Source organism: Anneissia japonica, unplaced genomic scaffold (genome assembly GCF_011630105.1).
Source record: "Anneissia japonica isolate Jap-2015-1 unplaced genomic scaffold, ASM1163010v1 scaffold581_len1011336_cov187, whole genome shotgun sequence".
NCBI classification, from domain to species: Eukaryota; Metazoa; Echinodermata; class Crinoidea; order Comatulida; family Comatulidae; genus Anneissia; species Anneissia japonica.
In genome coordinates this window covers 518,981-531,238 of record NW_022723686.1, presented here as the reverse complement: position 1 = coordinate 531,238, position 12,258 = coordinate 518,981, and the positions used below count along the sequence as shown (strand labels likewise).

General features: G+C 33.9%; 1 protein-coding gene and 1 non-coding gene across 2 annotated transcripts in view; both read right to left on the bottom strand.

The window, feature by feature from the left end:
* LOC117112345 (neuropilin-1-like) overlaps positions 1-12,258 on the bottom strand; it is a 46,776-nt gene that overhangs the window by 6,779 nt on the left and 27,739 nt on the right. The window contains exons 7-9 of the mRNA XM_033255421.1: positions 4,086-4,405; positions 1,333-1,471; positions 231-248 (exon numbers count right to left, since the gene is read on the bottom strand). Of these exons, the coding sequence (XP_033111312.1) occupies positions 231-248; positions 1,333-1,471; positions 4,086-4,405 (477 nt within the window). The remainder of the gene's footprint in view (positions 1-230; positions 249-1,332; positions 1,472-4,085; positions 4,406-12,258) is intronic.
* Trnas-cga lies at positions 11,183-11,255 on the bottom strand. Its single transcript has one exon. It is a non-coding gene; the product is annotated as a tRNA-Ser (tRNA).

Here is a 12,258-nt window from a genome sequence, read left to right as displayed (position 1 = left end):
TATACACTGGGCCTACGGTTTATAGTCCGTATCCGAGAAGACTTGTTCTACCACCAGAACCATAGGTGAGCGTGCCGTTCGAACCAGCGCCGATGTTATGGCTATAGCTTGCGGCGCCCCTGCTAACCGCTCGGCCATTCGACTCACCGTCGTGTACCACCATCGACATTGTCGGCGTCATAATCATCATTATCGTTTACAAATTAAGCCATTATGTTTGCAATTCTTACCTCTTAGTGTTCTTCTTCCTATAATCGTAAAAACAATGATTGTATATTAGAAAGTGCACATGTTTATAGTTAAAGTTAATATTGTTTATAGTTAGTAGTATTTAATAGCACATACTCAAAGTATATTTATACTATTACTCGATTATTTTTAAATAAAATTTAAAAATATGTTTTTGTATTATACACTTAATTATACATTTATTAATTATATTATTCTTATTATCCTTTATTTCTGTTTAATAACTTCGAAAAATTGTATTTTCATGGTTATGGTTCAGGTTCTGGTTCTGGTGAGCAAAGCAGACATGGACTTAAAATGTAGATGTAAACAGGAATTTAGAAATAAATTAGAGTGATATGAGAGATTTATCGCCTTATTTTCAAAACGCACCAGCCTCTGGCTGGATTTTAATTTTCAACAAAGTCTCAAAGGCCCAGTTAGTTAAGGCTTCTGCATAGACAGGATTGGGGTTGAAAAAGTCTGGGGTTCTATTTTCCGGGTCTAGGGTTCAATTCCTGTTACGCTGGGATAAGGCAATCCTTTTTCTCATTGTAATATTTGTATTTTTATTATTTTATCTAATACTCTGCTTACTAAATTTATTTGGAAATCGTCAGAAAAAATAAGTGGAAAACAAATATGTAAAAACCATAATGAAGGTGGCATTAATAGTTGTCATGCACGTGCATCAATGACTAGTGTAGCCTAACTACATGCGCAAGAGTGCGAAGAATTAGTTGTGTGTGCATAGACAGCAAAGGTCCCGGGTTCTTATCTCGGTTGATGCAACTTTTTGTTTTTGTCACACACTCAGTTTTCTTTAACGTTCATTATTTATTCAGACGTCTTAACCAAGATATTGATGCTTTTTCGGGAATTCAAATCAGATGAAACAACTAATTCTTCACACTCTTGCGCATGCATGGCAATTAACAGGGATCAGTATGATACACCCTCGTCTAATAATAATTTGACGACAAGATGGGATCTCCGAAGATTCTTTTTTGTAAACATATCATGATATAATTTTATATATTTAATGAAGACCAACGGTCTGTAACTGGCGCTATACATTTGCTCAAATTATATGATAGATTTTACCTGATATACAACCAACTATTTCAAATCGCATGCATATTTCATTTACCCATGAAGTTGGCAGAATGCGTACATATTTCGCTGTGATAGTTATAGGAAACCTAATAAACCGTGTGGATTGTGTAATCGTTCCTGGAAAAACCTGAAATTGAAATCGATATATATTGTATCTAATTATGATTCTGCATCTTTGGTGTGTTGGTAGCGCAAAATAGCGTAAAATCGGTAATTATTGCCAAATAAATTAAAGTATATTGTTAAAAAATTAAAGTATATTATTAGAAAACCTTTATGGCAGGTTTGCGAAACAAAATAAAATAATAGTCTCGCCTGTTGAGAATTGTACTCTATTTCTTTTTCCCCCCTCATATAAAACTAAAATTTCTGTCAATAAATGGCCTGTTTTTAACTAATTAGATTGAAGCATATGGTTCTTTCTAAAAAAAATGTTTGTAGTGAAATATGCAGGGAATTTGGCTTTAATCATTTTTATGGCAACATACTGTAAAGGTACGTTCACATCAAGCCCGGATCCGGTCCGCAGCAAGGACAAAAAAAAAAAAAAATCGTTTTTTGAAAGCTGCGTTCACATTGCGCACGGAACACGGTTTGTTCGGGTTAAGTACGTATGCGTTCGATTGGTTTGAACCAACCAAGCTTGTTGCTGATTGGTCCAAGAAAAAAAAAACCGTACGATTTCAGGATACAAATGGCTCTCAGATCCATTGGTCTGGATCCGGAGTCAGGATTGGAAATCGTACGAATTTGATGTGAACGTTCCAATTCTTTACCACTGAAACCATTTTCACGATTTTTTTCTCCGCGGATTCTAGACCGGAATCCGGGCTCGATGTGAACGTAGCTTAAACCTGATGCTCATATTAGGACTCGCAAAAGGGCCACCTTTGTCGGCCTTTTGTGAGGATATGAGTACTGAGGGCGGGTCCACTGCAAGAGGAACACAGAAATAAAAAAGGCACTCTTGTTTTAAATTACCGTCTTCTGTTTTTCACTCTTCCCATCCTTTTAGAGACCGTCGCCGAACACCACCATCTGTTGATCAGCCCAATTATCTTTAGATAATCAGTCTTTTAAGCCATCGAGTCCGCCAAATATTCAAGCACTGTATTGCCATATACAAGATTAATACTCTAAAACAGTGGCGGATCCAGGAATTTCAAAATAGAGAAGCCCAGAGAGGGAATTAACAGATAGAGGGTCTATGCTACCTCAGCTCACCATGGTTGGGTCTGAGGCACCTCTTGATGGCTGGAAATGGTACTCTCAGACTCATACTTTGAGTAGAGTTTTCTTTTTTCTCAATTTAGTTCCCCCTTATACCCGCTACTGTAAACTACATTACGGAATACTGATACATTTTAGAAAGGCATTTGCAAATGAGAAACACAATACCCTTTAAATAAAGAACTTTGCCAATAATTTTGATTATTATATTGAGAAAAGCAGGTAATATAACTTATTTAAAGAATAATAAAGTAAAAATGAATTATACCATAGAGGTATGCAATTTTATACATCCATGATTATACCATACATGCTAAAATGTTGTGACATTCCTTATTCGTCACGTATTGACTTATTTTAGTGACTAACATGGTCACTTTTTAATATATTATACCATATTCCATTACCAGAAAGCCGATATATAGTGATTTTTTTTATAGGTGTCAGCAGCCTTTCGCTGGTTGTGATGTAGCTGGTCCAGATATTTTCAAGAAGGGGTTCAGAACTTCTGTACATATAACATAAGTTTAAATAAGTTTAAATGACTTGGGGAAACCGCATTCTTTCCAGTCATCCTCCCATATTGTGAGAGACTTAAAAGGGATTTTCATAATGACAGTCCGCCTATAAAGAAGAAAAAATCTTCTGACTATTTACCTAACATCTGTACACTTTTTTGTTAACAAGAAAATACCCTAACATGTTAACGGTGGTAAGGGGTCCGGAAGTTCCATATGGTTCCACCCAGAAGTATCATTTATTTAAGTAATCATTCTGTGTGAAGCCCAGTCGGGCAGAAACTGCAAGTATTGCCATATTAACAGAATATTCTAAAGCATAATATTGAATGTTGCTACGTATTAAACTATAATTTTTATAAAGACCTTGGCAAATGAAAGTAAATTACCGTTTTTAAATAAAGAGTAACATGAATGAATATTAAATTTGTATATAATGTTAAAGCAGATACCGATAGGCCTACTGATAAATAATATGGTAAATATGGATTGTACAATACCGTCCATAAATAAAAATGTTGTGATTGATTTATATATTCCTTATTCGTCAAATATTGAATAACTGTAGTGATTAACATGGTCATTTTATAATATATTTATTCTATAACATTTCATATCAGCCGCACTCAATGAAGTATGCATACTGTATGCTGCACCTTTCAGTACTAACGTAGTTTGAAAAATGAATTCTCACATGTGTTGTTTTGTAGCGTGACACGTCCTCGTCCAATTTTTTGTGGAATAATGTCATTGAAAAAACATTTTTATAATATTTTAATGAAAATATATAGAATCTTAAAATATGCAAGTAATTATAAGACATTTAAAAGAATGGTACTACAATATAGTTTTTCCAGAGCTGTGCAAGCGTCTGGACGGTAAATCGGCACCAACATTTTTCCTTACTCAAATTTTCAAATTTGTGTATGATTATAAGGGGGCGGAGGAAACAGTATTAAACATAATTATGCAATATAAAGAAAATTCAAATACCTTTGGATTACCGTAAGCATTGCGTATTGTTTCCCATACCAATTTATCGTGGCTGTGCATAACTTGGAATGAAGTCACTTGAGACAGATACTTTAGAGGTTTCTGAATAATCACTCCTGTAACATTATGTAAGTGACCGAGATTCACTTGAATCCAGAGTCCTTGGTGTGTATCAGAAACGCACCAGTCATCACTATCCGACGTTCTCAGGTTAAGCCGTGCATGTTCAGGCCCACGACCTGTGATTGATTCACCGGACGACTCAATAAAACTCGATGGAATATATCCAGATTCTAAACCAAGCCCATCCGTACAGTTACCTTTGAAATTAAAAATTCACAAAATATATGAATATTATAACATCATTTAAAATTGAATATTAGTCAAAGTAATTATTGAATATTATTACCTCTAACATAAATTAGTCTACATATTTTATTCGTTATTCAATAACAATACTAAACATAATAATAAATGATAATGATAGTAATGATGGTTTTAATATTATTAATGATGTTTATAATAACGTTCATAATGAGTTTCATGAAGAATAATGATGATAAGGAAACAGAGCACTTGATTTTTCTCATTGCCATAATGAGAACAGACGCTGAAAGAATATAGCATTATTTAAATTAAAAAATCAAAGTAAAATATACATGAAAAAAAAAATCATATAAAAAAACAAAACAAAAAAAAAACAAAAAATTTTTTTTATGAAGGGAACGCGAGTTACAACTTGGTAAATCACTTAGAAGTGTTTCAAATCTCAATTTTCAAATATTATCAGATGTGCTAAAGCTAATGGATAGTGGAAGTAAAGCCTGAAGTTTTTCAAGGAAAAGTACCGGTACGCTCACGATGTGCATGTTGCGCCTGTGGAATCGCCGCTGGCTGAGGTACAGGCCAAGGCATACTTTTATGTAGGTAAAAAATATATTATTATTCATTCATTGGTTCATCCTTTATTCAGCCAAACAAGATTATAATATAATTTACACAGTTAAACAACAGAAATAACAAACAAATTGTAATATAACCTAAGATGGCTAAGATTGATGATAGTGACGGACACTTGTATTTTAAGCTCGAAAGCCCATTAACTCTGTCATGAAAAACCAGCAATGTTGGTGTCCCTAAAGGCATTCTTGGCGTTCCATACTTGTTATTGTAAACTTACTTGGTGCATGCAGATGGTCGACTAATATGCAAATTGGTCTTGGTACGGGGTTATGTGATGCTAGTGAGGGTTTTGTTTCAGTGTACTGCAGGGACATGTGTGTGCCGGTAGTAATCACAGTGGTGGTAAGGTTTTAGTCTCAACGGTTGTGGAATCCGTTTGGGAGTTAGCCGAGGCTAACAGTGGCCTTACTTGGTAATACACTGAAACAATTTACTCCTGGTTAGCCGTTGTGACGGTGAGTAAAACTGTACAATTAATTATTGCTATGCTAGGCCTAATTTTTGTGAGTAGTATTGATAATTATATCGGTTATTAAAGGCTCTAAAGTGCCCACATTACCATGATCTTGGTGTTCAAGGAATCTAATATAACATATATGAAATACCATTTAATACATGTTCATTGTAAAAATACAAAACTAAATGTGACATTCAAAATTGTCCTAAAAAAAAAAAAAAACAAAACAAAACAAAAACAAATGTCTTTTGCTATTAAAACGAGTGCCCTTAGTAATATGACCATGGATGGTGTCAATACCCATGTTTTTCAGGTCAATGAAACTACAAGTTTAAAATTCAAAACAAGGTTTTCGGCAATAAAATGAAAATGGCCTCTAAAAATGGAGGCTTTTTTTCGATTCTCTGAATTTGCCTTAATCACGGACCCTCTTTAACCACAAATTGTCGGGGAGAAAACATTTATATGTATTTTCTACATATTAGTAAACACTAACATCAATTAAATAAGCCATTTAACCCATTCATCCTCGCGTTTTTCTTTCTTTAAAAAAATTTTTTTAGTGACATAAAAATAATTAAATATAATTTTTTCTGTTGGAGTAATACAAATTCCTTTGATAAGAATTGAAAGATAATAAAATGTTTTTCCTAAATAAGTGGTTATATAGTGTTGTGAAATTTTTAAAATAAAAAAAAAAAGTAATTATTTAAATAATTCTTTAGGCCCTGTTTATCAATAATTTTGAAAAAAAAAGATTAAAAATACTAATTCAACAGTCAGAATAAATAAATGCATCTTCAAATCAGCACAAATTATTCCTTTACAAAATAAAACTAAATTTGTAATTTTTGATCAAAAACTTCGGAAGATAAAAAAATAATATAAAATTTCACCTCAGGGGGGCCTAAGCCAATTCCCCTAGGCCTACGAGCCGGTTTAGTCACCTTCACTGCACTACGCACCGTAGCCTGAAAAAGCCTAACTTACCCCGCGATGTAAAATCCATAAATCAATTATTCGCCTAGCGCCCATACAAAGACGTGGGAAAACGCACCTATAATCTTTCAAAAATCCGGTTGGTATAAAAAAAAAATTATAAAAAATATGAAAAATTACAATAATATAGGCGATCAAGGTGTCATTTTCGAGCTCTTGACAAGATGGATCTCAACGTCATGATTGCGCATGTCACAGGGAAACCAAAAAGTTCGAAAGTTCAACGGTCATGTCAGGGTTCGTTTTCATTTTTGTAAACAACCAAGATGGTGCTGACGAAGTTGATAGCCACGTTTTTTTTTCAGCCACAAAAAACATTAATTTTACGTGGAAATATGAGGATATAATAACCAAAACTGGTACAGTATGTATATTGAATATATTTTTATATTATAGGAAAGTGTCAGATTTGTTACTTTTTGAAAAAAAGTGTATTTTTAGACGATTTTATTCATCAGTGTTGACGGCGGCGCCTTCCCGTTCAATGGTATCATATTACAAAAATAACGATCATATTTCATATTTTTAATTACTCTAATCATTCAAGTTAATTAAAAAAGCACCAAGAAACATTTTTTTATAAAAATTTTTGATACTTTCTCGAATATTTAATGAAAATACATGCACACATTACTGCACATACGTTTTTTTAAAAATTATTGTTAATTAATTAATTACTGACGATAATTAGAGAGCGCTTAAAGCGATTATGGGACTGAAAGGGTTAAACCCCGAAATTGTCAAAAATTTCGGGCCTTCACCATTTAAAGTGAAACTTGACCACGCCCTCTTTGCTCTCGTCGGGAAAATCTTCCCCTGTCAGGTGCATCACCCACCCCCGTCGTTGACCTCGGACCCCCGTCGACAATGGTCCTTTTCTAACTTTCATCCATTTGAGTGTTATTGAGGTCAAACTTCCCAGCCTGGTCACTACTAGAAGCAGGAACCTTACCACTTAATTTAGCTTAACATTCAAGTGAACCATGTAGGCCTACCGTACCCATTTTTGTTTCTATTACAGTTGGTTTGAAACTTAAAGAATGGCCAGAATGCGTCATCATTTCCCATATCTAACCTCTCAGAATTGGTTGCTGCTCTCAAAGAACTTTATGTTTCCCATTATTTATTGTGGGATACAAAGCATCACTGAGTCTTGAACCGTGCGCTTAAACCTACCATGCAATCATGGTCTGAATAACGCTTCAGGATGGAAGTCTTGTCTGTAGAGAGTGGCCTTTAACACTGCACAAAATGTTTTGGATCCGGTATGAAGAGATACACACTGCCATCAGTTGCTGTATCTGCATAAAGCTGAGTCTTTGCTGCGAGGGTTATTCACCACTTGTTTTTGACTTCTCTTTACGCCGAAAGTTGCTGCAGGTATGGTGAAAAGCAATTGGTTTTATAAAGGACAGTATAGCTGATTAAGATGTGTCTGGTGGACGGATGCCTTTATTGCCAGCAAATATTGGATCTCCTTGTCATTTTCTTTAAACCAGTCTTTGTGTTTCTTTCCTTGAACTGGTGGATACCAGTTGTTAGGTGTGGCAAAACAATTTTGGAGAGGAGTCAGTGTAACTTGCATTCTTAAACTTTGATTGAAGTTTCACATTGATATCAGCTCTCATTGCAGCTGAATGGAAGTTGCCAACCTGAAACTTCTCCCTTTGAGTGCCTCGAAGATGATGACCCAGCCATTTGTGGGAGTGTTCCGTACGACGCTGATCAGATCAGTGTAAATCTTCTTTTGAAACTGACATTGTTCCCGATAAACTTAAAATTGCTAAGGTTATCCCCGTTTACAAAAAAAGGAAAACAAAAATTGTTAAGGTTATCCCAGTTTACAAAAAAGGAAAACATGATGAAATTACTAATTACCAGCCGATATCTGTGCTACCTGTTTTTTTCTCTAAAATTTTTGAGAAGGCAATGCATGATAGACTTTATGATTACCTAACTAAATATAAAATATTAAACCCCTACCAATACGGATTCCGTGCTAAACACTGCACCTCGCATGCCATCCTTAAACTATCCTAACTTCTTTTGAATCAAATATATTTCTTGCCAGTGTTTTTATGGACCTGTCAAAAGCTTTTGATGTAATGAATCATAATATATTGATACAAAAGATTCATCATTACGGTATAAGGGGCACATGCTTGAAATGGTTCATGAGTTACCTAGAAGGCATAAAACATTTTGTCAGCATAAATGATATAAAATCAGCACTATCTGAAATTACTTGTGGGGTCCTCCAGGGGTCGATTAAGGCCCTTTGCTATTTATACTGTATGTAAACGGTATATGCAATGTTAGCAATGTAGTTAAGGTACGGTAATCTCTTACGCAGATGATACCACTGTCTATTATAAAACTAAAAATGTTACTAATTTAACCCATACATTGAACTTTGAACTTTCAAAATTTAATGAATTGTTTAAAGCAAATAAACTTGTCTTAAATGTAAATAAAACAAACTTTATTATTTTCCAAACACAAAACATATTAAAACAGTCACAAAATATCTCTATCGAAATAAATGGTATAAACCTAAAAAGAATGGATAGGTATTGTTATAAACGAAAATTTAAGATGGAAACCCCACATTCAATATTTATGCAACCAAATACCTAAGGCCATTGGTATCATCTGTAAAGTAAAAAACATATTTCCTGTACATACACTAATAGGTTTATATAACGCCTTTATCTTGCCACACCTTCAATATGGGAACGTTATATGGGGAAATTACTACACAACACAATCATATTGAAAAGCTACATAAGTTACAAAAATTAGCAGTTAGACTAATAACAAATTCACGTCCATTATTGAAACAATTTAATATGCTTACAATCTTTGATATAAATAAGGTACAGGCAGTATGTTGATATTCCTAGATATCATCTCAGGCAATTACCTCCTCCCTTATGCAAAATCATTGATGGTAATACAAAAAGTGAACGTGCAAAAACCCTAAAAAATTCAAACAAAATGTATGTACCTTTTTCAAGACTGACATCCTGTCACAGATCTATTTTTATTCACGGACCAAATATCTGGAATGAGCTATATGATAGCCTTTTAAAAATAAATTCGCTAAACTTTTCTTGCATTGCTTTAACTCATTTTTGTTTTTTTTTTGTTTTGTTTTTTTTTCATTTCTTGAGTCGTCAATGTTCGCTGGCACCTTCCGTGGCAGTACACTGTTGGAGATGTCTTTGTCTCTGAGGGCGCACGGTATTATTACTGTGACGTGATGATCACTGAGGCATTTCCCCTTCCGGGAGGTGCCGGCGATTGTTGGCGATACCAAATTTAAAAATTAAGATGTTGATGTGTTTCCTTGTATTCTGTGTGTGTATGTTTTGTATGTTTGGTATTCAAACTGACTCCACCACTTCTTTTGATGCCTATGTAAGCAATTTGTAATAATGTAATTTGTTGTGGAATTTTTTCTGAATAAATGTCATCATCAGAGGCACGTGAAAATGATGCGGTCGGAGTGACCAGTTGTTATATTATCGCTTTTGGAGGCAATTGAGTTTCTGATCATAAGTGTATCCAAAAGGTTCTGCCTTTACCTGCCTGACCAGTTGAGAGTGTAGCCAGCCCTAAAATGATGAAGGCTGCCTTCCTGTGATCATAATATGCTGCTTCTTAAACTAAATATACAACATTTCAGAAATACAATTGACTAATGCTGTAAAAAATCTGTTTGGAATATTAAGTTTGGTGAAGACTTCATGAGTTTAATTGTTAGGAATTTAATCAAACAGAAGATTCTGGAAATGAGGGTGGGTAAGTCTATTGTTATTGAAAATAAGGGAGGCCCTTGTTTTAAAGAATTTTGGCAATCACTTATAGGGTCAAAATTTAACCAACATAATACAATTGTTTTAAGGTTCCAGGGTCAGAAGTTATTGTATCTGGAGTTGGAGAAAAGAATGAGACCCTAAAAAATTATTGGGAATCGCTAGGTAGGACAAAGAATAATGTTTTAAATAGCAATATGCGTAAAACTGAAAATGTTATTAAAAATATTAGGAATACTACTACAGATGAAGAAAATTTGAATTGTATTTATGATGTAGATATAAATATTGATATAGTAAAAGATGCTTTAAGCCTTGCAAAAAATGGTAAATCGCCAGGAGAAGATTGCATCACTAATGAGCTACTAAAAAATGGTGGACCAATTATGGAAATTAAGGGGAGTATTTAAAAGCATTGGTGCGAGCAAATTTTTCTATAAATTTGCTCGCACCAATGCTTTTAAATATTTCTCTTTTATTCATTTTATTAGTAGGCTCTTTAATTCTCTCCCGGACAATGTCAGATGCTCATTATTATTTTCAATTAATCATTTTAGTACTGTTTTTAATGTCATCTTGGATTTTTATTCATTTATATATGTATATATATATATGTATATATATATATATATGTTTGTGTGTGTACGTATGTGTGTATGTGTGTATATATGTATGTGTATATATGTACGCGTATATGTATGTATGTATATATGTGTGTTTGTGTGTATGCATTTATATATATATCATCAAAGAAAGGTAAATGCAGTGTTCGAATAAAGGACATAATAATACATCGTGTAGCATAGCTCTCAACGAATGTAGTCCTGTAAATAAATGAATAAAGAAATTGTGTAATAAAATGCCTCTGGCGGGACTCGAACCTGCGACCTCTCGCTGTCGAGGCGAGCATCATAACCATTAGACCACGGAGGCTTCATGGTTGAACAGATTCAAATACCGTCAGATACATTCCATTTAGAAACAAACGGTTGCGCATAATATAAATAAAGATAGCCGTTAACATCATCAAAGAAAAGTAATATATATATATAAATATATATATATATATATTTTATTTATTTTTATTTACTTTTTATTTATTTTTTTATTTTTATTATTATTATATTTTTATTTAAAAATGTTATACAACTTATTGCATGCTATTTAATTTTTAATGACGCTGTTAGTTAGGAGAGCCACTTGATAGTTTCTGAACTTTTTTGGCAATCCTTGGAAGGCAGCATCATGTTTTTGTTATATTTTTCCTGAAATTAAATTTGAATTTGAATTGAACACTCTCTGTTAAAAAATGTTCAAACGAATTATTTATTTAGAAACTCCTCCATGTGATTGGAATGTAAGTATTATCATACATCTTTAAGCAAGGTGAAAAGATCTTAACAATTATCGTAGGATTTCTCTCACATCATGTTTCTAAAATTTATAATAGAATCATTGCAATGAACGTATCAAATCACCTTGAAGATCCTTTCGGAGGTCCAGGGGGGTTTCAGGAAAGACCGAATGTGCGAAGACCATGTATTTGTGGTAAAAAGCATCGCCGCTTGTTTTAACCATGCTAAAGTCAAATGTACTTGTGGTTGGAAAGAAGATAGATAGAAACAAGGCATGGAAATTAGGAAGTCATTCAATACAAGAATGTGAAACTTACAAATATCTTGGGGTTATGATTTCAAGAAACATAAATGATCATAGCCATATCAGGGGTTTCCCTTAGGGAGCGTCGCCAAATTATCCTACCGCGGTAAGCCTTAATCTACCGCACCGCGGTAGACACAAGGCTGTATATGCAGAAAATTTGCATATCACATTGCATACAAGTCTACTGCGGTAGATAGAAACTGCCTTAGGGCCAACTGTAGAGTGTAACCTTAGAACCAAGGACATCAACCTATCAACCTAGTTCTTTAGTAAA